Raw genomic sequence first — 26935 nt, 5'->3', positions numbered from 1 at the left:
GAATTTCCTCCGCCAAACAACTTCGACCATTCCGCGTCACCACGTTTACAATTACAGAGACGTCTGGGCGCGGAGAACATTTCACTCTCAGATCGGTAAACGAGCAAATCGCTTGCAGTGTGCTGCCACCTATCAACAAACGCACAAAAACAAGCGGCGCAGCGCTGGCTATGAAACCAACACACTGGCGAAGGACGGCGTGGAAAGCGTTCGCTCCACGAAAGGCGTGGAGCAGACGCGTCCTCGAATGATTGAAACGTCGCTCGCACGATTAGTAACAGCGCTTTGCTGACAAAGGATAGAGGCATATTTTAATGTATCGACAACTTGAGATCGCTCAGTTTTACAAGAGCACATCGCGAGCCGGCGCGACCTCCCGCGTACAGTGTTGTGGGATTCATGCACTACAAGAAACACTGACCAATGCTATATACAAGTAAAACAGGTGAGCTTCAACTGAATATGTCAGACGATAACATTTAACTAACCTACGTGGCAACAGAAAGCCTCGCGAAGCTGATAGTATGCGTACGCTGTGGCCTAGCATTGAAAGCGCGAGTCGCCACGTATTTTCACGAAACCTTCGCGCCTCGCAATAACGAATGAGATTTTTCGTGTCACGGAGGGCCCGGTTTGTTCACTGATGCAGTGAACATGCCAAGTCGTAGTGTTCCTTCCTTGCCAACGCGTTAACACTGAGGTTAGCACAGCCGAACAAGGGAGCGACTGCATAGTGCTGCCATTTTGTCGTCTACTAACCCTCCTCGAGAGGACGCTCCTGAATTCCGCTTGGCAGCGCGACAGTCTATGGGCATTGCGAATATCTTTCACACATTCTCTCTCGCATGGCGCTCTCTGTTGGCGGTGTGGGTAGGTGGGGCGGAGCGGGGCGGTGCCGCCGTCCGTGAGAGGTGACAAGAAGTAATGCACGCGCGACATTTACTAGCGCTTACTCCGAGATTGCTCGCGATATCGGAGGTCAAGGTTAAAGCGTCTCGATACGAGTGAGGGACACTGGCCGCGCTGTCGTCACCGAGGCACCCTAGACGCAGTTACGTTCTTTGCCTTTCGCTTCGTGTTAGCGTGCGCCGGTTCATCGGAGTAGTGGAGCTTCCACATGCACCAATAGGATTTCTCCGCCGACGACTACCTCGATTGCGAGAGCAGCGACTAACAAAACTGCTGCAATACAAGTTGCAGAAAGGACACGATTTCCACGGGCGAATGTCGTGCCTTGGCCAGCGGGACGCACGCTTTTGCGGCTCAAGTTATGAACCTCTACGAACTAGCCGTCAACATGGGTGCATCCACACAATAAGCACATGGAGGAAGGAATACTAAGGAGAGGCCCTGACGTCACATTCGTGAAGCCTCCACATCGCAAACACCCGCATCGCCTCCTAGCGAAGGCGCAGCGAAACATTTCGCGATTTCCGTCGCGACGTTTGCAAGCGCATGCGCGCATCGCGAAACTTTGCAGTCTTTTTTTTTTTTGTTTTTCGCCGTGCAAGCGGTGTAGTCGATTCACGCGTGCTGCTCCTTTTGTGTGTTCGTTAGGAAAGCTACGCAATGCCCCGCTCTTGCGTATACACAGTGCAAATCGCGTGCACTGCGGGCAGTATCGGCTGTCACTTTTCATGTGTACGTATACGTTCGCTTCAGTACTGATCACTAAGCCATGATATTTGCATGCGGAGCTCTCGGATGTGCGCTCTGTTGCTTCTTACTCGTTGTGGCAACTCGGAACACACGTGAAATTTTGTTTTTGGCGTCTGACGCGCCGTACATACCATGCGCTGAAGGCATCGTACGTTTTAGAGGCTGTGTCGTTCAAACGAAAGGGCAATAAACTTTTGTTGTTGTTATCGGACTACGTGATGTATGTATTGTGCGGTGTGCGCTCGTTGCGTGCGCACTGGAATTACAAACTTTACGTGCACGATCGCGTATACAATACAGTGGTGTTTTCTTTTCGACGTGAAGTTACGTCAACTACAGGTTGGCGTTGCGCTGAATAGCTACTGCGCTCACTCCATATACACGAGCAAATAACCGCTAATCGGGCAATAGATCTGGAAATCGGGCAAAAGAAAGGAAAAGAAAGGCCTATACGCCCAGCAGAACACGTAAGTCACTGCGAGGTGAGTTCGAATACGATGAGGCAGAGGCTGAATGTTTTTGATTACGGCACGTACCGGTACTTTCTGTACTGTTGCACAAAAACGCTCCGCGAAGAATTTCAGCGCGCAGCGCTCGGGCCTGCCACGCACGAACAGCCTGGTAGACGTCTGCTTGCAACATTTTACTGCGTGCGAACCGCACAATACGCGCTAAGTTTACGCCGGGACTACAAATCCGAGCAGAAGCGAACCACCGCGGAGAGCACGCCGCAGGGCGTCTGCTGCTTTGTTTGCCCCATACCGGTTTGTTTTCCCCATAAATCTGACGTCACTTCCGCCACACTTTTCGCAATGCATTGGGATACGATAGGGCCTCTCCTTAGTTTTTCCTTCCTCCATGCAATAAGCACTACTTCTGTGAATACACGTTTCACTTTCGTGTTATAGTAAAACCTCGGTGATACGACTCTCGCGGGGCTACCAAAATATTCGTACCATCTGAAATTCGTATCACCAGAAAACAAGGAAAATTAGTATGCGACAAAAGAAAGTTCGCATACGTTTTGATTTAGTGTTTCTCAGGGCCGCACCGACGTCATGAACAGCTCTGAATGACTGCCAGTAAAGTTTTTAGAAGTGATCGATCATGCTTGTACTTGTAAATATACAGTGCGTGCACGCGTGTGTAATTAATGAACCAGATGTGTTGTGACCCGTGACCGCCAGTAGCCCCTTTCTAATCTTACTACTTTTCTGCATGACACCAAAGTACTGCGGCGAAAGTAACTACAGAAGCACTTTGCACGCGATAGATGAAGGCCAGAAAATTTTAGAATCGCTGTCCTTTGTTGCTGTTACTTTCTTATCGCGGTGGTGTTGGGGGCGCTTTTCGGGAGACTTACGGCCGTGCCCGCACAATAGACCCTTTTAATAATCCGTAAGTTCTCTTCCCTGCGCTGCATATTTTCCCAACTAACGGCGGCACCTGCCCTGCTTAGAGAGGAGACGAGGTCCTAGTTGCACGTGCTGGGGCTTGTCTATTATGCATGTTTATGTCAAGAGAGCCGGGTCTACATTTTCCATGTCATAGCGTAAGCAGAATGCGCTTGAACACGCTGTTTGCAGAAAGTGACTAGCCGCGATTAGTTGGGCAAACTGCATATCAAAAAAGCTAGCTTCAGTATTGTGAAAAGGGTCTATTGGGAGGTTTGCTCGAAATTCGGGAGTCTCCCGTGCAAATGGGAAAGTTGGCAGGTGTGCGCGTACGTTGCGAGGCCTAGCTCTTTCGCCAAGACTGTCCGCTTCGTCCTTTGGGGTATTCGTCCACCTTTCATGGGACTTCATGATGGACCCGCAACCCAAGTTTCTGTCTTGTTTCATAGAACGTCTGATTGCGGGGACATGGCTTGCATCTACTTGGCAGGCACGTGTTAACGCAGTACAAAGACGCTGCTGAATCGAGCACAGCAGCACGCGTCAACGTGTTGAAAAAAATAGGAAAAAAAAAAGAAACGCGACGTCAGCGCCATCTGTAACCTAAACGCGAAGGCGCATAATGGCTTCCAATATTCGCGCGCACAATGGAAACAACACGCACCGCTGATGGTCGCGCGGCGCGCATGCCCGCGCCCGCGCGAGACTGCCGCGTCTTCCGTGACAGCGCGGGTAGCACCTGTTCGTACCTTTGCGCTAGCGTATGTACGTTCGTATCAAACGGCGCGGGGTGAAATCTGTTCGCAACACCCGCACTCCAATACATTGCAGGTTACTGGGCCTTGGCCGGGACCACAGAAAAATTCGTATCACCCCGAAATTCGTACGAGCCGTGATCGTATCACCGAGGTTTTACTGTATACCGATTCCCATGACGGATGGATCAGCCATGTTTTTTTTATACAATAAAGCCCGTTTATTTTCTTCCCAATAATATCTGGGGTTTAACGTGCCGAAACCACAATATGAATATAAGGCACACCGTAGTGTAAAGCTTCGGAAAGTTTGACCATCGGGTGTTCTTTAACGTGCACTGACATCGCACAGTACACGGGCATCTAGCATTTCGCCTCCATCGAAATGCGACCGCCACGGCCGGGATCGAACCCACGACCTCCGGGTCAGCAGCCGAGCACCGTAACCGCTACACACCGCGATGGACTATTTTAAAGACGATAGTTGGAGAACTTAGACGCACAATTTTAGGCTGTCTTTCTGTCTGTCACTCGATTGAGCCAACTGGCCAAAGTAAGTGACCCACTTGCTGAACGCCCAATCATCTTCAACTGGTAGCTGAGTTCATATATACTCGTGAGAATTGTCGATCAAAAACAAATTTACGCATATTTGAGGCGCAACATCAATACGTAAGTATTAGGTGGTGTGTTCTTTTACTAGAAAATATATAGAAACGTAATTCTAAAGACCCTAGTGTTTCTTAGGTTGCGCTGAAAATGCGACGCTATGCACGAAGAGGCCCTCTGCCGACGAAAGCCCTCAGCACAAGCTCATGTTTCCCGACGTATTGCTAGATGGCGTCCCTATCTCACGCAGCGCCTCCTCTGTCGTCTTTCGACGACATTTGCAGCGAAGCACGCAGATACGCGGCCAATTTTTGTAGCGTTAGCTACACTGGCCTAGCCGAGCCAGTTTCGTGCGCCTCCTCAAGAGCCGTGCTGCGCATGCGCGAGGATAAGTGATGTCACGCAGCTGGCGCACCGGAGCCGCCGCCGCGCGCAACTCGCCGCCGCCGGTCTGCGCATTCCAGAGGAGTCACGTCGTAGCCAACCGTAGCCGTGGCAGACGCACTGGCGCCGGCGCGCGCGCAGCTATTCGCCTTCGCTGTACAGTCGCCGTCTGACACTGCGCTGGAGCCGCTTGATAGCGCCTCTGACTGGCGTTTGCCAGTGTGGTATAGCCATGGAGAAGGAGAGCGCAAATGCTGCTCGAAGGCGCAGAAGAGCGGAGAAGATGAGTTAAGCTCCTCCGCTCTTTTTCGAAGCGGCACTCATGTAATGTGAGCGCACGCAGCACCGAGCGGCCGCTGCTGCGGGTTTGTCAAGCGGGTGATCGCAAGACAAAGCTTGCTGAACCGTGACACCTGGCTGTGCATCTTTCGGTGTGGAGCTGCTGATTTGTGATTATGTCACGTACGAGTATTTCCGACAATTTATATGCAAGTTTCAGCACATAGCGAACGACGCGGCCGCTAGGCTGACTTGGTCACATTTGACGCCTTATAACTTGTTAGCAACATAAATAATGCAACGTTTTTTTTTATGCAGAATGGTAAATGACGTCTTTGACTTCAATCAGAGCGATTTAAAAAAATTAAAAATGGCCTTTTTGAGAAAACTATTTTCGAAGTGGCGTTTTTGGTAAATCACTTACATTTCAGCCTAATTATCGAGTAAACCGAAGGAAGATAAAACCACGAAAATTATTTTAAAAGAGAGCGAAGGTATGAGCGTTAATATACCGATTTTTATTCCTCACTTCTACTTATTTGCAGCAATAAATTCCTGAAATACAGGTATTTTGTGCGATTTGCCAAATTTGTGATTTTTTTCTTCAAAGTTGCTTCGACAAGCAAGAGAAACAATAGACTTTGTATTTCACTTGTTCTTTGAGGGTAATAAATATTGTGACCAAGAAGTGCACCGTTTTTTGCCTATGCGCGCTCAAAATTCAGAAATCGCGAAATTGGCGGTTAAGTGTTTTTGCGGCCAAAATTGATATATTTTTTTTCAGACGAACTAAATTTGTTCGCGAAACTAACTTCGAAACCATTGTTCTGTATTTAATGCCTAGACCTACAGTAAATTCCATCAAAATCGGGAATGGTGACTGGGACCTCGTGTTCGACCTTATCTGGACACACCCTAACGACGCCTTAGGGTCGGGGCTCTTGAATGTAGAATGTAGCATTCATCTAATGGCACCTAAATGAGCTCCCAGAGCGGAATCCAATGAATCCGTAAGCATCATAGAGAGACCCCAAACATTCGCAATGCGGTGTTGGCATGCCATGGCGGTACTACAGATACAACCGTACCCTGCGTCGATACTGGCAATATCATAAGTGGCATTTCAAAACCTTTCAAATAAACGGCTTGGCGGACACTGCTCATGACTTGATTAAAGGATTGCTGCGCATGTGTTAGTGCAAACCCGCCATAGGGCTTCATGATTAGTGGAAGCAGCGGATAGGCTGGGTCGCCATATATCACGAAGTCTTTCCCGTTGACAAGGCGCTCCAGCTTTATATATATGCCACTGTCCCGAAGGATTCCTGCATAGAAAGGGAACGAATGGCTTGTTCAATGACAAAATATCAGTAAGTGAAAGTAGCCGCAAGCCAAGATGTCTGCAATCTCTATCCTGGGCAACCTTTGCAGACATGCCAATAAAAAGCAAGTAGCACATTACGGATAGCTGTAGCCTCAGAGTAGCATTTCAGTAAACACATCACCAACCTGCATCATGCCGCCGTCCCGGGTAGTGCCCATTTTCGGCACACAATACCATTTGGGCACATTAAGGACTGATATTTGACACAGTGTACCCTTTTGTGGCCCGAAAAGTAGGCCTGCTGGTTCCGTTTTGGGCGGCATATCGGGCGAGCAGTGCCATCGATAAACGCCCAGCAGTTCTGTAGCGCCGCACCTTTTATTCTCACAGCCTGGAACAAATGGGAGCAGTTCAATATTCAGTTTATTCACGGTTGCCTCAAGGTTATTATATCAGGGTCAAACGACTCTTGAATAGGACGATGTTTCAGAGTGCACGAGCTATTTTCTCGAAAAGCGGCTTCTTTACATTTTCACCCCTAAGCTCATATTGTTTACACGCTACGTGGATGATTGCTGTTGCGTTTTGATGTCATTTGAGCTGTACAATGTGCTCGCCTAAAGACCCTAGATTTTTCACTTTTACTTAAGTAGCAACAACTGCCTCCCACCTCTCGCAAGTGCAGCCGGTATCTGCCGCCATGTTCTTCCTAATCTAAAACATTTACAAAGCCACGTGCGTTTAAGCACCCACGCAAATTTTAGCAAAATTTATGCGAAAGCGACGTGCATTTCTGCGTCCGCTAATCTCCCTTCCATAGGCGTGCGCACAGGGGGGGGGGGGGGGGGCAGGGGGGCGACCCCTCTATTCACCTAAGAGGGGGGGCGCAAAGTCAGCCCCACACATTGACATCATACGGAGGGGGACGCTGCGACTCGGGGGAGGGGGGGGCGCAATGTCAGCGCCATACATTGACATAATTGGGAAGGGGGGCGCTGCGACGAACCTTCGCCCCTTTCATTTAAGCAGTGTAGATAAGGTATTAAGCCAACTTGAAACAAGGAAGTTTTTTTTTTCTTTTTTTCCCCCCTTCGAGCCTGGTGGCAGACATGTCACCGCCCCGTTATAAAGGGGACGCTCATAGCATCCATCCATCCATCCCCCCCTGAAGGGGAACCCTGCGTATGGTGGCTAGCCCTGCGCACGCCTTTGCTCCCTTCATTAGAGCAGGGCACACGTGTTTCACCAGGTGCTCAAAAAGCTTTAGAAAGAACATGGCTACCGAAGACGAGCGATGCGATTCATCGGAGGCGCTCCAGTGGTTGTGGATACTGAACAAAGAAGAGATGAAATTATAGGAACTTCATGCTCGCCCACCCGAATTCCATTGAGCCGGCTGTGGTATCCCAAGCACACACTTTACAGCAGACATGAAAAGTGTTCGTCTCCCGTTCACGGGTGCCATCGTGACAGAAAAAAACGAAAAAAAAAAACCAACCAAACTAAGCAATTCCATATATTCCAGGCGCCAGCTAACAATAACCCGTGTACTCCGAAAGGCAAGCGTAGAACTTGTTCATAAGCCTATCTTTACCAACGGCAGCTTGTTTTCTCGTCTTAAGGACGACACACCTGCAGAAAAAGCGCGAAATTTCGACGGTACTTCTTTGATCGAAATTTCGACCACAAGATTACTTTCACCGACTACCAATTTTTGCGAAATAATTTGTCATAACAGGAATGCTGTTCATTTCAGTGCAAAACTTTGCTCGTTATCGCAATCTAAATTAAAACTGTGCGTCATTTAATAAACTCAGTCTTGTCATTGACTTCTGCTACTGATCTCGCCGACTCAGTGCATATGTAATGAGGAAGGCCAAGCTCTGGCCTACACATCGACCTAATAAACAATTGTTTTTGGGAAAAAAAAACGGATGAACAACACGCGCACACATGCTCTTCCTTTTTTTAAAGGTACCGAGATATGCTGTAGATCTCGCAAGACCACCTAGTATTGTAGTGAGATGCAAAGTCCACTTCTGCGAAATCACTGAGGCAGCCTGAAGAAAGCCAGGAGTGGTTGTTCATGTCCTGTAACAAGTGCCCAAATGTCGCCGTAATGTGTTTTATCACTTGCGAGCTCACACTGACATTACTGACGTGTGCAGCCCAAAGATTTCTTGCAGGTCACACCATCTATTAGGGTAGGCCAGCCTCCGGAGCAGAAGGCACAATGCGTCCCGTCCGGGCACCGCCACTTTTTGCGCACTAGATATCTTATCAGGGAGCAGCAATGCACGAACTAGTTCACTAACATCTCTTTTCTCGAAGCGGAATTGCTGTCGAAACAGCGTTGATTCCACGTGGTCCACATCGAGGAGTCCGTTGCGAGAGCGGTATCGCAGCAGCTCGGTTTCACGATCGAGCCTTATGCTATATTCTATGCCGTCGAGGCTGAAGTCGCCCTTCAAAAGCCTTCGCTCTCGGGTTGTGAGCATCAAATAGTCTATTTCTTCCCATGAAAGAGTGTCCCAAAGGCGGTGATTCGAAATGGATGCTTGACGGCCTATTCCCTCCCTCGCAGCTGCCCGTCTCGTCTGAGTCGTCGCACCGTCGCCAGTCACCACAAATCACCTAAACGAAATTCGCGCCGCCGTAAAATCTTGGCTTGTCTCACGCCTTGACTCGTGTCAACTATGGTTGGCTATTGTAGTTTATTGCCTAGTCACTAGGTGGCGCCAAGTAGCACTCCAAGACGAAGGTGTTGACGCTTAGGTGCACTCCATGTTTCCGTTGTCGCGTACGCTAAACTAATACTGTAGGAAGCAGCCTCAGCTGTAACGTACGTACCGCGCTAGCCGTTGCGTACGTACAGGTTTGCGCGCGCTAAACTAAAACTCTCTAATATACATAGCGGCAGCTTGAGTCGCCGGGACATTGTCACACCATATTCCACCCGCAGTAAGACCCGCAGTAAGGCATATTGCACTGTCGTCAAACCACGCATTTCACGTCCAGCGACAACGAGCATGGCACAAAACGCGCACACACGGCCGACACAGCTGGGCAGTTCAGAAGCAGCGATCACAAGGCCAAGGTAATCCCACGACGGTTTTGCTTGGGCATCCCGCACGCTGCTGGGGCCAGCCTAAAACGACTCTCTTCTCGCGTTTCTTTCTTTATTGTTTTTTTTTTTCCTTCGCACGCGCACACGTCGCGATGCTTTCTCAAATCTCGCTTGTATTCCGACGCGTCTGATTGTCTGATTTTCTCGCTCTCGGCGACGAGCAGGCGGGCTGCAGCCTTCCGAAGGTCGAAGGGCATTTTATCTTGTTTTTTTTTTTCTTTTGAGTCACGTTTTCTCAGCACGGGATTTTATCATTTTATTCCGTGCTTTGAGACAGGCCGCCTTGGCCAGGTCGTTATCTAAAAGCATATACTGTATAGTGCTCGTCAAATGAATCCCGAACACCGACAAGCCTTCGCACGGCGCCGTCCAGTTATCACCATGTGACCATGGACAGGCGCGCATATGCGCAGTGCGGTCAAACCCACTGACCAGTGGTCAAACCGGATGCGCGCCTATCAATGATGATAACTGGACGGCGCGCACTATACCGTGCGAAGGCTTGCCGGTGTTCGGGTTTCATTTGACGAGCACTGTACATGCCGTGCCAATCGGCTACATCTAGGGCTTGCCGGCTTTTCGTTTTAGTTTAATTTTGATTTGATAGAAAAACGACATAAGCGACGTGACGAAGCGAAGTAACGACAGCACCAATGCGAAGTATCAGTATCAATGCGACATGAGCTAAGTAACAACAGTATCAATGCAAATAGATCGCGTCGGCGCTTACAACCCATATGCAATAGAGCACTGGACTAGAGGTGTGCACGGGCTCCGGGTAGCCCGAAAGCCCGAGCCCGACCCGGCCCGCGGGCCGGGCTCGGGCGGGCCGACGTATTTTCACCTCGGGCCCGGGCCGGGCTCGGGCTACTTGAAGTTTTATCGGGCCGGGCTCGGGCCCGGTGCAAAGCCCGACTCAAGCCCGAAATACAGAGAATGAGCGGGAATTGTTTTCTAGCACGGATACAGCGCCTTTTCCGCGACCGCCCTTTACCGCTTTTCCTTTCCATTCGCTGCTTTAAACAAAAGGGGAGCAGGTAAACCACTGCCTCTGTTGCACTCCAACGAACAGAGAAGTAACACCAACTGAGCTAGTGACGGCGCCACCCGACCGTTCGCGTTAGATTTAAGGCCCAATCGCATATGAGTGAAAATGCACGCGACAGCGACGAGCGACCCGATGTAGATCGCCTTCGTGCAAGCTGACGCTTGCATGGGCATGCCGGCATGCCCCATACTCGTGACGGCTTTGGCGAGGGAACTCCATTGTTGCTGGCATGAGGCCGTCTACTTGTATGGCAAAAGTGCAGCGCTGTCGCAGGTATGCAATGCAGATAAGATATTTGTTGCACGTTGGTAAGTAAAACGCTTACCGTTGTCTTGCAGTACTTTTTATATGCACGTGGATAATTATTACGTTATTTGTTGGTGTACAGCTGATGTGCTTAGTACATTGCTTAGTACGTCGCTGATGTACATCCGGTTCGGGTGTTTTGTGACTTCCGGGTGATGAGCGATGGTTTCCAAATGTGAAAAAACCGAGCGATCGCGCGATTTCGAGCACGCGATACATCGCGCGAACGGCCCGTTTCGTCGCTCGTCGCTGTCGCGTGCATTTTGGTGCATATGGGGTTTGGCCTTTACTCGTAACTACTCTACGCGAACTCTGGCAGCACGCAACAAGAGTGGATGTGACTCGCCGGCTGTCTCGCGTTCCTCCATTTTTCCTCTGCCAGCCAAGCCCGGTAAAAAGGACAATAAAAAAAATTGCCTTCATTCTGTGAAAAAATCGCTCGATATAGAAATGCATTACCTGCTCGCTCAAATGTCGTTCAAAAAGCCGGGCCGGGCAGGGCCGGGCCGGGCCCGGGATTGTGTTTTCGTACGTCGGGCCGGGCCGGGCGGGCTCGCAGCCCTTTGCCGTCGGGCTCGGGTGGGCCTTCGACAAAGTCAGCGGGCCCGGGCCGGGCTCGGGCTCGGAAATACGGCCCGTGCACAGCTCTACACTGGACCGCGCCGCGCAGCGAGAAGCAGCCGACCGGAACTATTAGTTGCCAGCAGCAGCCGTCAACACCGCGAAGTTACGCGGAAAGGAAACCACACAACATTGAAGCGAGGTGACGTAATGCGCTGGGCGGGGCACCTCCACGGCGCTCCCTCTCTCCTCCGGAATGAAGCGAGTTGAGAGAGAGTTGAGGGGGTAAATATGGGATGGGGATCGCTCTATCTCCGGTCCTACTTTAGCTTTACGAAAAATCCTTTCGGCTTTATATATTCCTGAGAAGGGTCCGACTCATTCCCGGGTGTTTTTCACGCCAAGCCCGAGGGGTGGTTCATGACCCGTTTTTCGTGCCTGTTTCAAGCTAACCGTCAGCGGCGGATGCTCCGGTGAAGTCAGCCGAGCCGGCCGCTGCGTTGGCTCGGGCCGACGGAGCGTCTGCTTACAACGGCTGTGAAGTTCCCGCCCCCTCCGGCTTCACCGCGTGACTGCTGTTCTCAAGGACGCCCGCTGAAGAACGATAGGCGGATAGCAAAATGGCGCGTCGTCTGCTACAGCACTTCCGGTTCTAGGAACCGTCAAGGCTCAGCTCTTCGCTGCTTCAAGTTGTGTGCGGTTCAGTGTAATCGGGGAGGAGGCAAGATAACTGGTAACAACCGCGTCGCAGAAAGTACGCGTTTTCTCCCCGATTACACTGAACGGCACACATCTTGAAACAGCGAAGAGCTAGGCATCGAACCGGAAGACGTCATTTTGCTATCCACTGTTTACAACATTGCCACCGCTGAGCGCAATACACTGTAGGAGGAAAGGATGTATAGCAACAGCGCCGGGCGAGCGTGCTCAAGGCTTGAAGTCCACGTTGACGTCATGTAGTGTTTCCTGTGTTGGCGCCAAATGCGGCCGGTGAACTCTCTCTCTCTCCCATCCCTAATCTTGGCCGATGTCTACGTGCCAAGCACGTGCGTTGGAATCACAGCGGCAGCGCCCAAGTTACGGCAGTCGCCTCGTCGTTGCTGCCTCGTTCGCCTCGCAATGTTTTTGCTTAAAATACAAGTTCGTATAACAATGTAGACGTGCATTTGTTTCTGTTTACTCGTGAATACGCAAAATTATCACGCAGACAACGCCCGCGACGTCTACAGATGAAACAGACACGGACACATGCGTACCCGTGCGTTGTTGGGTTTACAAAGCTATCGCTCCGCTGATCCCTGTTCATTAATGTATCCCTTCTGTCTTTCTTCCTCCCTTAATTTATTCAGTCGTTTCTTACTTGCTACCTCCATTTCTTTATTTGCTTCAGTGATCTGAGGCGAATTACACTCTTCATTTCATCATTCGTTTCATTTCTGTACTTAATCCGTCATTGATTTCTCTATCACGTTATGCATAGTTATATTCCTTATTTCTTATTTCGTTTGCTTCGTCAGTCGTTTCTTGCTACTTTACACAGAAGTGCTTCATGGCTGAAGTATCTCGGCGTTCCCGTTTAGGGAGCGTAGTTTTATACAATCAGTCAATCAATCAATCAATGTTATTTCACAATATACTGTAGAGAATAAGGATATACAGAAGGTGGTCCCACAGTATAAACTTAATTGGGACCTCCCGTACATTATAAACATAAACGTTTCATCGACAAGGGCGGTTTTGTTTTAACTGTTTGATCATTCCCACTCGACTTCATTCAAATTGATGTACAGTAATCTATACGAAATACGAGTCATGCGCACATAATTAGGAGGTATGAGAAACGATTACGAATTTTTATGAGCATCTAACGCCATGCGCCGCAGTCCCGCAGTGCACAGAACGCCATACCGTTTCATCGCTGTGCCAAGTGCGCAGGTAGGTTGAGCCACATTGCCTTATTTAGTGCACTCCGCGATGACATGTCGCGAGCAAGAAGAAACCGTCTCCCTAGCGCCTCACAACCTACGATTTGCACTCACTTGACACAATAGCCAATAAGCGGCTCATAGTTTATGAAGAGGCAGGGACATCACGGAGAGTCGAAACGCGATCCGTGAGAGGTGCACGGCATCGCGGACGACGCAACCGTTGCGCATGAAATCCGCGGAGCGAGTCCAACACGTCCGAGTGGAGCCCGTCCCAAGCAATAACTGAAATGATACCAACGTTACTGGCGTCCGCCAGGGTTGTCCTCGCCGCGCTCCTTCTCACCGGTTCCCTCCTCACTTGGCGAGAGGGAAACCGCGACGTCTATCTCTATAAAAAAAAAAAAAAAAAAACTCCGCGACAACTTTTCTTGGCACCACTGTGGAAGCTACAGAGCCAAAGTGCCTGCATGCATGCGCGCCAAGAAATAGTACCTATATTTATTTTCTAATTCGAAAAGTTACCTAGCTCGAATAAATAAAGATTTCTTCATTATAAAAAGAGAACGCGTATGGGAAGCCATTCGTGAAAAATGGCATTGTAACCTTCAACTTTGTTTCGGTCTTTATTTCTTGGACAGCACCACGTTTTCATCACGCCTGCACCACATTTTCCTCACGCCTGCTCTCTCAGTGTCTCAGTAAACATGGCGTCAGCGATACCGCCTGTTCGTTGGCCTTACAGTGTAGTTGGCCTGAACCGTGTGCGGCCGCAAACTCGCCGTTTCGTTCTCCGAAGAAGCTGTACTCTAAATGTGACAGAAAGTGGCTATCAAGACCACGCAAGTTATCTGCATTGTCATCGCTGGAGTGAGCGCCGTCAGCGTGACTTGTCTGCAAATGCAGTGTGCCGGACAGTCGCCGAGCTCACCGGAGTGAGTGAGCGAACAGTTAAGCGTATCAAGGCTGAAGCTCTGCGGCCCCGACCGCGATGCGATGTTCCAGAAGCGCCACGATTGTTTTAGATCTTTCTGTTAAGATTGCGCGCGGTACGCGAATAGTCTTAGAGATTACGTGGCCACCAGCGATAACACTGGAACATTCGACAGAAGCCGACACGCTTTACGACTTGTCATAATTATTGACGGGCGACGCTCTGACTGACTCGTTTCCCGCCCACAAGTTTGGCCAAATAAAGAGTTTCATCTTCGACACACCGCTGCCTTCGTCAACGTAACAGCCACGTGACAATAAACAGTACAGTAGGTAGATGCATCTACGCACACTGATGTTCCCATTCTGCATGTAGACGTGGTGCTAAACGCTCTAGCGATGCGAGCAAGCGAAACCGAAACTGGAACTGAAATCGGCTGCAAGATGCCGAACTACTTGCGTACACAAATGTGCGGATGCCCCGCCTCCGTAGCCTTCGCTCCAATGCCAAGATAAGTTGTCGCCGAATATATATAAAGAACAAATAGTGGCGAATTTCGTTGGGAGAGCAGGGGTGCAATCGAGGAACGCTGCTACTTCCGATTCTATGCCATATTCTATGCTATTCTTCATCCACCACTCGCGGCTCGCTGATCGCGTTGATAACGCGGACGGACCGTCGTTCTGACCAATGGCCAAGCGCGAAATGCACGAAAAGCATTGGAATAAAAATAGAATCGTTCCGCGATAGCACCCAGAAGTCACGTCGGAGCTGCGAACGAGGCGTGGGCTTTTGAGCTCCTTCGCAGTTGTCGGCAAACGAAGCTCAGCCGCTGAGGTGAGTGTCTCGGCATTGTGCGCGTCGCTTATTGGACGTACTGCAACGGTTGGACCAGAGACTCCGACGCTTCGGTAAGATTCTAAAAAAAAAAAAACGAACACCTTGACGATTTTCGTGTTCTTTAAGTGTTTCTTCACTTTTTTTTTGCGTTCGCGGAGTGTAGAAGCAGTTGTACTTACTCGAGCTATAGGAAGACATTGCTTTTGATTTGTGGCCGCTGATACGGCGATTCTGGGGCGCTATTTTTAAGCGTTCTGTCACAGAACGGAGGTGGAGCGTTCTGTGAGCTGCACGGGATTGGTTGAGGCTCGTTCAATTCAAATTCAAATTCAATATGCATTGTTTAACGGTTCAAGACGTGAGAATAGCCTGGAAAGCCGTAGAACGGTCACGTGACAGCCACAGAACGGCCGGTGGCGCGATTTTGTACGCGTTCTTCCACGCACAGTAAAATGGCCTTAAACCTTGCCTAGGCATTTTTGAAATAAACATTAACACTGCCTGCATGTTGCCCGCGTTTGATTTTTGCTGCCAGTATTACTCTCATTGAATAGCGTTACATCTAGCCGATTTGTAAACGAGTGCAAAAGCAACAATCACAAAGGTACAGTAATGGCGGTGCTCTTGTTGTCGGCGCTCTTTCAGCCCAGCCTTTCTTTCCTCTAGGGTGTGTCCAGATAAGGTCGAACACGATGTCCCGGCCACCGTTCCCGATTGTTATCAAATTTACTGTAGGTCTAGGCATTACACCCAGAACAATGGTTTCGCAGTTAGTTTTGCGAAAAAGAAATTCTGTTCGCCTGAAAACAATATACAAATTTTGGCCGCAATAAACGCTTTTCCGCCAATTTCGCGATTTCTGAATTTTGTGCCCACCTAGAGAAAAAACGGTGCACTTCTTCGTCACAATATTTATTCCCCTTAAAGAACAAGTGAAATACAATCTTATGAGTCTATTATTTCCCTTGCTTGTCGAAGCAATATTGAAGAAAAAAATCACAAACTTGGCAAATCGCACAAAACACCTGTATTTCAGGAATTTATTGCTGCAAGCACGTTAAAGTGAGGTTAATAAAAATCGTATATATTAACTTTTGACACTTTCGCTCTTTTTTAAAATAATTTGCGTAGTTTTATTGCCCTCCGTTTTAATTGATAATTTTGTTGAAACGTGATTTACCAAAAACGCCGAAATTTGAAAATGATTTTCTCAAAAAGGCCTATTTTAATTTTTTTTTAAATCCCTCTAATTGAAGTCATGGACGTCATCTACCATTGTGCAGAAAAAAAAACGTTGCATTATTTTGGTTGCTAACAAGTTATAGTGCGTCAAATGTGACCATGCCAGCCTAGCAGCCGCGTCGTTCGTCATGTGCTGAAACTCGGATATAAGTTGCTAAAAATACATGTACGTGACATAATCACAAATCAGCAGCTCCACACCAAGAAATGTGCAGCCAGGTGTCATGGTTCAGCAAGCTTTGTCTTGCGATCAGCCGCTTGACAAACCCGCAGCAGCGGCCGCTCGATGCTGCGGGCACTCACATTACATGAGTGCCGCTTCGACTGCAGATGAGCTCCACTTGCGCGCCAAACTACGCTCAGAGGACAAACGAGAGAAGAAATGCATCACTGTGAAAGTTAAAGGCCGTTAAGTGACAACAAATGTCATAATATGCAAGGAAAACTCTGCCGGCAATTTCCCAGTGAGCGCCTTCAATACAGCACGGATGTATTTCTCCTCCTGCTGTTATGCCCGAAGCCGCACGATATCGTGATAAACGCTCGAATTTCGTTGAATATTCTATCTCCGGACGCACAACAATACAGTATTGTAAAAGCGGTTCTTTATTAATGAAGTAAAGGACTTGGGCACACTTCTTTTCACAGCCGACTGACACAAGTGTCCTGGCACGAGATGAACTGCAGTTTGAGTTGTTCGACCATCGCAAGCACGTATGACAGCTTTCTTTAGATGTCAATGGCTTTCTTTTGTGTCATATGTTGCTCATAGAATGAGCCTAATTATCTTTAGGCCATCAGAAGAGAGAAAGCAACACATGGGCGCACTACTGGACTCAGGGGCGTAGCCAGACATTTTTTTCGGGGGGGGGGGGGTTCAACCATACTTTATGTATGTTCGTGCGTGCGTTTGTATGTGTGCGTGCCTATATACGCAAGCAAAACTGAAAAATTTCGGTGGGGTTTGGACCCCCCCAACCCACCCCCTTGGCTACGCCCCTTGGCTACGCCCCTGACTGGACTCTAGATAGAGTCTGTACTAACTATATGCCGGAGACCTCGTTCCGTCGACATCCTCTCCCCGTTCTATGGACAAAAATTGATACAAAACGGCCTCCGGACGACTTGGATTGGATCGAAACGTATGCGCGTGGGCTGGGGAGAGGAGGAGCGGCTTCACACGCTGACTGCCAGGGGCCGTATTCTGAAAAGGCGACAATCGCAAAAGTATCGCCATTGGTGCGCGCTGTGGTGCGATCTTGTACGAATTCCAAATAAGCACGGAGGCGTGGCGTTACACCCAGCCGTACGCAATTGGTCAATGCAGGGCCGTGACGTCTGTTGCGGTTCACATTGGCCATTCGCGTGCGGCCGGATGTAACGCCACGCCTCCGTGCTTATTTGGAATGCGTACAAGACCGCACCACTGATTGGCGGTTGACCAAAACAGGAAACGTGAGGGCGCCATCTGGTATTTCCGTCGACGTGACGGTGCTCTACGGCGCTCCTGCAATGCCTGGAATAAACGAACACACCTTATCAGCGTCGGTTGGTGGTGAAGACTAGCATTTCAGTGACGTAGGCGGTAGCTTCTAGTATTCAATCCTCGGTGGATGTACGCAGCATTTTTTGCGCTGAAGCTTTCAGCGAGCATACCTGGGGTGTTATCAGTGGTTTTTTCTTGACAGCGCTGTTTTTTCGTGGTTTGAACGTCCCAGGAACATGAACCGTGCGTTGCTCGCGTGGCCTATCGCGAGCCGGCAACATGCGGAGATGTTGAGACGATATCGCTGCGGCGGCACACTACAGCTGAACTCTCCGAGTATGCCGTGTTAAACTCCCAACGAAAATATATTTCACGTAAAGTTGCATCCTTTAAATATTATACTGCGCATTAAACAATCGCACAAAAAATGTTGAAAGCACTTTCAACACGTTATATATTTCAAGTAGCCACAGCCAAGCCTGGCCACTGTGTAGAAGCCAGCATAGGCTCGAAAACGCCGCGCTCGGGTCGCTCTGCGCTCGTACGGTACACTCACTCCTGTGTTGTGAGACATTCATAACACCAACGGCCAGTGCAACAATGACGTCACAGGCAAGTGGTTTTTTTTACTTATTCAACGCATCAGATTCTACGTCACCAAACGCGATACCATCGCCTTTTGCGATCGTTTGAGAATACGGGCCCGGTATCAGCGTTTTTAGAAACATTGACTGGTATTCAGCCATGTCCCTTTTGCGACAGTTTGCAAAAATGGCGTCTCCGTTCTCGTTTATACCATTTCGTGTCGCCTGCGTGGCTGCTGCAGTCACGCAGAACGAAGCCCCGAGGTAGAAGATGCGTTTGAGGCGATGACTGAAATGGGTGCGGCACTTTCTTCTGAATAACGGTCGAATGCTCGCGCTGTTCAAATATTACTACTAGTGGACAAATACTAGAAGCATTGGTTGGAACAGCGTAGTAGCCAGCGCCACTATGGACCGTCTCTCGAAACTGTGACACCACCTAGCCAGCGAACATCTATGGACGTCAGACTCTACCCAGGCGGCGCTGCGAAAGGCACCACCACTAGCGCCCTCATCGCAGCCCTGACGCTAACTGAGTAGTACAAGGAGAGCCATCCGCAAGCGAATGTGCATAGGCCACAATAGAACCCCCTCTTTCGATAGTGTCGGGGCGCAGTTTTCTGAAAATCAAGGACCTGGAAAGCTTCTTCCACCAATCCACGCTTCAAAGAAGTAGGGAGCTCATCAAAGCGAACTGCGGGTACAATGCAAAAGAAGTTTCAGTTATCCCGGCGCGTTGCAACTCGCAAGTACAAGCGAGCATCGCACGACATCGAGTTCGAGGCAAGCCCTCCGACATCCGTTCTCTAGCGGCTAAATGCGTTAAAATCGGGTATATACGTAATGCCAAAGCGATGAAGTACATACACGATTATTTTACTTAGCTATGTATGTAAGGATCAGTGGTACAAAGCTCGCTTTATCAGGTACGAATGGCCCCGGCGATTTTCGCCTTTTTAATTGCAATCTCCCATCTCGCTTCCTGTGGGTTGGACTCTTTTATTACGCATCCTCAAATGGTCTCTCGATGGTTGTGTTCCGTTTGTATAGACGATTTTCCGCAGCGGCGCATGGCCGCTGCCATGTTTTATCACGTGATCGTAACTGGCCTTCCCCCAGCCATTTGCCCCAGCCAACGCATTGGGCCAGCGAAGCGGCCGTGGCCGTACCACACAAGCTGGTTGCAGCAGGGTGTAAGCAAGTGACATGCTTGTGCAGCAAAACATATATAGTTCTACATGCAATCGCCTCAAAGTTGAAAACGTTGAGACATTTGCGTTTGTTTGGTACGTACCACGCCACAACGATAAGCGATATGTTTAATCTACTTCGTATTTATGGTGTATGCCTTTAATTATTGTGTTAGCAACCGCCAGTACCTGGGGTTACAAGCCAACATGGCAGCACCCATGCAGAAGCGACAGCCCACTTCGATCCGAACTCGCGCTTGCTGCTCGCCCACTGTCCTGACAGCAATAAATAAATGGCAAAATCGGCCATCGCTTTGTGTCAGCTCATGCTGGAGAAACAACGTCAGGTATGCTTTGCCTTTATTATTGCGATCAGCTGTGTTTATTTAGCCATGCCTGCTAAGCCTTGTCTCGGCCAATATGAGAATGAATCTTGGAAGCATGCAAAATACCGATGACTACCTTGCTCTAGAAGCTTCAGGACGCGAATATAAAGCAAATAAATGCGTAGGTTTTGAACTTACGGGCCACACAGCGCAGGACGACGACGTGATAAATGCGAGGCGGAAGGAAACTGCATCCACAGGTGCCGCCATGTTTGCTTTTCCGGCACTGCCGTCAGCTTGCTTTTACTCGCGTGCGCGCAGACGCCGAGCAGACAACGACGCGGCCTCGAAGCGACTTCAGCGTACTACGTCAGGGGAGCAGCAGTTGGAGCCTGAAGGAGAGAAGGCGGAACTTGATCGGCTACCTGATCCCTGATGATGTTCTGGAGAGCGGGCACCAATGGAGAACTTGACTGGCCGTGAACAAGCGGCATCATCGAAAGCTGACGAGCAACTTCTTCTCGAACGAAATCCTTAATCTGTTGCAGCAGGGACGTATGATCGGGAGCAACAGCCAAGCCGGACATTGAAGTCGCGGGTGGCAGAGATTGGCGGGTGGCTGCACGTTGTTTGCGCAGTTCATCGAAGCTTTGGCAAAGGCTGACTAGGTCAGTGACTGTTGATGGGTTCCTCGCCGGCAGCATCTGAAAAGCATCGTCTTCGATTCCTTTCAAGATATGCCGAATCTTCTCGGCATCGGTCATTGCTACATCAAAGCGGTTATATGGGTCGAGAACGTCTTCTATGTAGCTTGTGAAATTCTCACCGCTCTGCTTCGTACTAGCACGCAAACGTTGCTCAGCTCGAAGCTTGTGAACGGCGGGGCGCCCGAATATCTCCGTCACGTGAGTTTTGAAGGCAGCCCATGTCGGGAGGTCACGTTGGTGGTTTCGATGCCACACGCTGGCGATACCGCTCAAGTAAAATGACAGGTAGTTAAGCTTTCCTGCGTCGTCCCAGCGGTTTATCACGCTCGCTCGTTCGTATTCAGCGAGCCAGTCTTCCACATCTTGCTCTTCTGCACCGCTGAAGATTGGTCGGTCGCGTTGAGGGAACGGACCAGGGCAGAGCATGGTAGTCACCGCGGCACCGGGTTGTTGGTGTTGCATTGGTCCTCCTTCCGTCATTGTAGAGGCGGGCTTGAGTTTCCCGTTGCGTAGTTCCAGATTTGCTTACCAGCACCTCCACCACTTGTTACGGGGGGTTTATTCAGGATTCTACGCGAGCGACGATCGTAGCAGCAGCACGCAGGGCGTAGCCAGAGCGCGAATTGTCGGTGTGTGCCAGCCGATGGCGATGGGCCTCCGTGCTTGTCGATCTTCTTCTTCACACAGGAAACAAATCTTAAGTTTGACCTTATGCTTTTCACAGAGACTTGGCTATCAGATTGTGAACAACCGCCAGTTTTTCATGGGTATGCATCGTACAGTTTAGGGCGCCATGGAAGGAAAGGTGGTGGCGTAGCTATTTATGTTAGAGGAATGCGTCAAGCACAGTCGCATAGATGAATTCTCAATCATAGAGGACGACGTGGAATGCCTAACCTTAAAATTTTCAAACCTTACTGTTTCTCTAATTTACCAGCCACCATCGGGTGAGAAAAAGAAAATGTGTTATTTCTTTGAAAATTTGCTACAGTATGGATGCTTTCATAACGAGCCATTTTTGCTAATGGGTGACATTAATGTTGATATGGCCGTAGATGATTTCTGGACATCTGAGCCGCATACAACGATGGCAACCTACGGCTGTAGTAAGCACATAAATACACCTACAAGAATAACAGAGCATAGTGAGACCATGCTTGATGTGTGTATATCAAACCTGAACACAAATGACATTAGTACTGGTGTATTATCAGCTGACATAAGTGATCACTTACTTGTTTACTGCCTTACAGTGCTTGGTCAGCCTAATGCTAAAAAAAGTCAGTTCTCGGCGGCCACAGAGAAAGATAAACAACGTGTCTTTAAATGAATTCCAAAACCTCGTTCGAGCCTTGCATTGGAAAGATGTTTATAATGATGAAAATGCAGACATGGCTTACACTATGTTTTTAAACAAAATACGGACATGTTATGACCGCGCATTTCCGGTCTGGTACTTAAAACGGAAGTCTAATAACGCGCGAAAGCCGTGGATTAACCGCGAGCTAAAAAAAGAAATAAAGAAAAAACACGCCATGTGCCACACCTTCGTTAAGACCTGAGGAAAGCTTTTGACTCCATTGACCATGAGATATTATTAGCAAAGTTAGACAAATATGGCATCAGGGGGTAGCAAAACGCCTTATTAGTAATTATCTGAAGGGACAAAGGCGGACTATTCGTCTAGAAACAGTGTCATCATCATTAATGGAAATTAAACAAGCTGTACCACAAGGCTCAAAATTAGGCCCGCTGCTTTTCCTTGTTTATATAAATGACATAGTTGCTATTCCAAATTCGCCAGACATAATCATGTACGCAGATGATACCAATGTACTTTTGCATCAAATGACTTACATTAACTAGGAGACACGGTTAATACATACTTAATGTCACCATCGCTTTGGCTTAGTCAAAATAATGCAGTTGAACGTGTCCAAACAACCTACATCCTCTTCAGACCTATCAGCAAAAAAGTTAACTACGAGACGTCTATTATGTTTGATGGAGTCATCCTCAACAGAAAAACAAAACAGAAATTTCTGGGAGTGTGGTTTAGCGAGGTCTTATCCTGGAATTGCCACATGAGACACCTCTACAACGATCTATCTAAAGTAGTAGGAACCATACACAGAATAGCACACTATGAACCGATTTCCGTAAAACTCTTACTCTATCACGCACTCTTTTATTCAAAGCTCTGTTGTAGAGCATTAGTATGGGGTACTACTACCAAATCTAACTGTTTACGACTCGTACGACTACAAAAAAAAAGTTCTCCGCCTTTATATAAATTACGCAGGGTCATTCATAGACATCGAAACTGCGTCGCTGTTCGTGAAATTCTCAATGATTCGTGCAGATCAGATGTATTACCCTAAAAATGTGGCATTATATATACGAGCAAAAGCTGTACCATGTGATGAATCAGAGTCATTCTGTTAAGCACTCCCTCCGACACACACAGCTCCACACGCCACAAACGAGAACAAACTACGGCAAACAAACAATTTCCTACCAAAGTATGTATTTTAAACAAAACATAAGGCCAAGTGAATTACGAATGCTCCTCGTCCGTATTTAAAAAGCGAATTAAATCCTTATTAATTACAACTGGGTTGCATTTCGCTTTCCATTGATTTTCGAGATAAAAAGAATTTTTGCACTCTGTTGATGTATTCTATTTCTCTTATATTCATTTAGGGTTTGTTCGATGTGACATAGCAATGTATATGGTAATTGTGTGTATATTGTTTGAATTCATATACAGAGCATTGTGTGTCTAGAATTTGGTGATTTCTGAGATTAGTTGTAAACTTTGTAAAAAACGCCAGGCCTGCGCTGAAACCGCAGCACAGTCACAGCGAAAGCTGGAAGAGCGGCGTTTCTAGAGCCCGTTTTAAGCTCTCTTGGGGCTACAATACAAGTACACTAGAAAGGTACCCACTACGCCATAAATCACAATTTTTGTGAAATTGGGAAGCACCTAATAAGCCATTATTCGTCATTCTGCGGAGAAGCGAGGCACCAACTACACGTCTGTAAGGCATTATGTGCACTTTGTTGACGCGACGACTGATGACGATGAAGAATTATGCCTCAGCCCTGGGTTGGAATCTCTAAACGGCCAACCAGTTATATAATTTGCATTGGGTGACGCCCGGTTGCTATTTCCCTCTCCCGTCATGCTGTATAACATACGTTGGACGTGGGAGAGAGACGGGGGGGGCGAAGAACTTTACTGAGACCCTCGAGGGAAATGAATCATGCGCTTATGGGCTTCCTTGGCAACCAATACAAGTGCACTTGCGAGGAACCCACAACGCTATAAATCATTGTAATTTTACTGAGACCCCGAGGAAGTGGATCATGCGCTTATGTGCTTCCTTGGCAAACAATACAAGTGCGCTTGCGAGGAACCCACTACGCTATAAATCATTGTAATTTTTGAGAAGTAGGGCAGCAGGCACTGTGCCATTTTTCGCCATTCTACGGAGAGCGTTGGTACCTGCTAAACGCATGTAAGACATTATGCGCACTTTGTTGATGTTGTGCCTGATGACGATGAAGAAATATTGCAGAGCCCTTTGTAATGGGCTGGAAGCATTCAACAACCTACTCGTTGCGCAATTCGCATTGTGTGACGCCTGGTTACAGATTCGCGTTGTGCTACGCTTGGTGCTTATTTTACTCATCTACCACGCTATATTGCATACGCTAATGTGGTTCCTTCCCGACATGAAGCCTGTATAGGACCTTTTAGCAAAGCAGTTTCAAGCACCGGCATGGCTCAGAGGTTGAATACTGGGCTCCCACGCAGAGGACCCAGGCTCGAACCTCGTTCCATCCTGGAATTTTTTTCTTATTAGTTTTTTTCTTATTTCGAGCGATACTGGTTACGGACACCGGCGGCGGCGGCGGCGGCGGCGGCGGCGGCGGCGGCGGCGGCAGCGGCGGCGGCGGCGGCGGCGGCGGCGGACAACTACGGCGCCAAAAACGGCCGGTGAAATGATCTCATAACAGCTTTCGCTGTAAAATATGTAAATATTATGTATGCGCATATTGCCTATATTCAGTTTAAACATTGTTTATGTTTATGTTTGAGTACCGCTATGCCTAGTGTTTTAGTGTGATGTCTTATAAAGATTGCCAAGCGCTGTCTGAAGTGTATGTGGCGGCGGGGACCCTCGTCAGGCTTGCAAACCTTTAGTCCTCGCCGCCCTCTTGATTGATCAAGAAAATAGACGTTGAATTGAATTGAATAACACTGCAATCGGTTCACGACCTTTGAAACCGGCCCTCGTAATTCACTGCTCACAGTTGCGTACGTATCTCTGCAGAGTCTGCAGAAGGGCGGCGTATACAGCCTTTTCTCCGAGTTTCAAAGCTGCTGCGAGCAACTACGCACCCGGCAAACGGTGAGCATGAATTCAAGACGCAGCTTTGCACGGAAAGAAACTGCGGCGGTCGTCACCATGGCGTGCTCATTCATCGTCTCCTTGTCGACGGCTACAGGGCAAGGTTAGTGCTACGAATATAAGGCTACTTTGAGTCATCATCATCATCAGCCTGTCTACGCCCACTGCAGGGCAAGGGCCTCTCCCATGTTCCGCCAATCAACCCCGTCCTGTGCTTTCTGCTGCCACGTTGTACCTACAAACTTCTTAATCTCATCTACCCACCTAATTTTCTGTCTCCCCCTCACGCGTTTGCCATCTCTTGGAATCCAGTCAGTTACCCTTAATGACCACCAGTTATCCTGCCGACGTGCTACGTGCCCGGCCTACTTTGAGTACGTAACGTTAATTTCACGTTATCGGAAAAAGACGGCATAGAGACATCGACATCAGCAGGATTTCGTCTTGAAGGGTGCGAACCCGTGCTGCATCACCCTTGGGGGAAGAGGGAGCGCTGGTGTGGCTTGGGTGGGAGGCAAATGCTGGCGTGACGCTGGGGTGAGAAGGGTGTGGTGGGGCAGGTGACCTTCTTGCAACTACTTGCCGACGCCCATGCAAATAGATCCCCAACATGAAGTGTTTCACTGAAGTTCCTGTCCGTCGAAAATGCCTACAGCTTAATTTGCACATACATACATACATACATACATACATACATACATACATACACACACACACACACCTACATACATACATACATACATACATACATACATACATACATACATACATACATACATACATACATACATACATACATACATACATACATACATACATACATACATACATACATACATATTGATGTGCTTATTGTACACACGTACATGCGATTACAGTAACCTACCCACTCTAATATGAAAGCTGATCACTCTAGCCGAAGACAGGAGAACCTTTTATTTCAAGGCATTGTTGAAGCACAAATGTGCTTGAGCAATCACATATTCTGATTTGACTGCATAGTAGATATCGAGAAACAGGAGCCTCTATTTCTCGTCATTCTTTTTTTTTTTTCAGTTGTTGACAGATGTGACCCGAGCTCGGTGACGGATTGCTACGTAAATTATATGGGCTTTTTATGGCGGGAGGAGCTTAAGCCTGGCCCAGAGGGCGATTACGACGAGGAGGGGCTCAAGAGAGGTTGCAGGTATTGTGTGGTTGTTTTATATATTTATTTCAGCATACGGCGGCAAGTTATCTTTTCGTCCACTTTGCTTCCTTCACATCTATATCACAATTATAACAATACACTTAAAGGAGTACAATTAACGTCCCCTATACTATCCTTGGCTTCATTATCTGCTGTTTTTCATTAAGGTTGTGTCAAACAATGAAACGAGCCCCCGAAAATCCCCTTCCTTCTTTTATATATATGTGTGTGTGCGTGTGTGTTTGTGATAGAGCGGATTTTTATAGTGCACAAATATCCACTTGCAGGCCTAACAACGAGCTTCCGTACGTCGCGTGCGGTGACGTTTAATGCTGTACACTGACCAAAGTTCGCTTATCATATTTTCAATCAATCAGTAAGTCGATCGCTCATACGAATTTGATGAGAGTGGGGTGAAAAATTTCTATCGACATCGCGACAATGGCTACCCTGCGAAAGCTCTGCAGGATGCTAATCTGTCGCTTTGCAATCTTTTTAAATTGCAGCCTCATCAAAGAAAAGCTACCGTGTCACCAACGTCTGGCCAATTGCTTTGAAGCGGCGACTGGTGACCACAGGACCCACGAGAGTGGATACGAGGAGATGCGCAACATTATCTGCGATGTTAACGCACTAGAAGGTGGGTGC

At 48.4% G+C, this 26935-nt stretch overlaps 1 protein-coding gene across 1 annotated transcript in view; it reads left to right on the top strand.

Annotated features, from left to right (window-relative positions):
• The window catches only part of LOC119377088 (uncharacterized), a gene marked incomplete at its 3' end in the record, with an annotated part of 76980 nt that overhangs the window by 36940 nt on the left and 13105 nt on the right, over positions 1–26935 (top strand). Inside the window, 1 exon segment of the mRNA XM_049411532.1 lies at positions 26794–26927. Within this exon segment, the coding sequence (XP_049267489.1) occupies positions 26794–26927 (134 nt within the window).

This window comes from Rhipicephalus sanguineus, unplaced genomic scaffold (assembly GCF_013339695.2).
Source record: "Rhipicephalus sanguineus isolate Rsan-2018 unplaced genomic scaffold, BIME_Rsan_1.4 Seq345, whole genome shotgun sequence".
NCBI classification, from domain to species: domain Eukaryota; kingdom Metazoa; phylum Arthropoda; class Arachnida; order Ixodida; family Ixodidae; genus Rhipicephalus; species Rhipicephalus sanguineus.
Note: the sequence above shows the minus strand (reverse complement) of the source record. Positions and strands in the feature narration are given on the sequence as shown.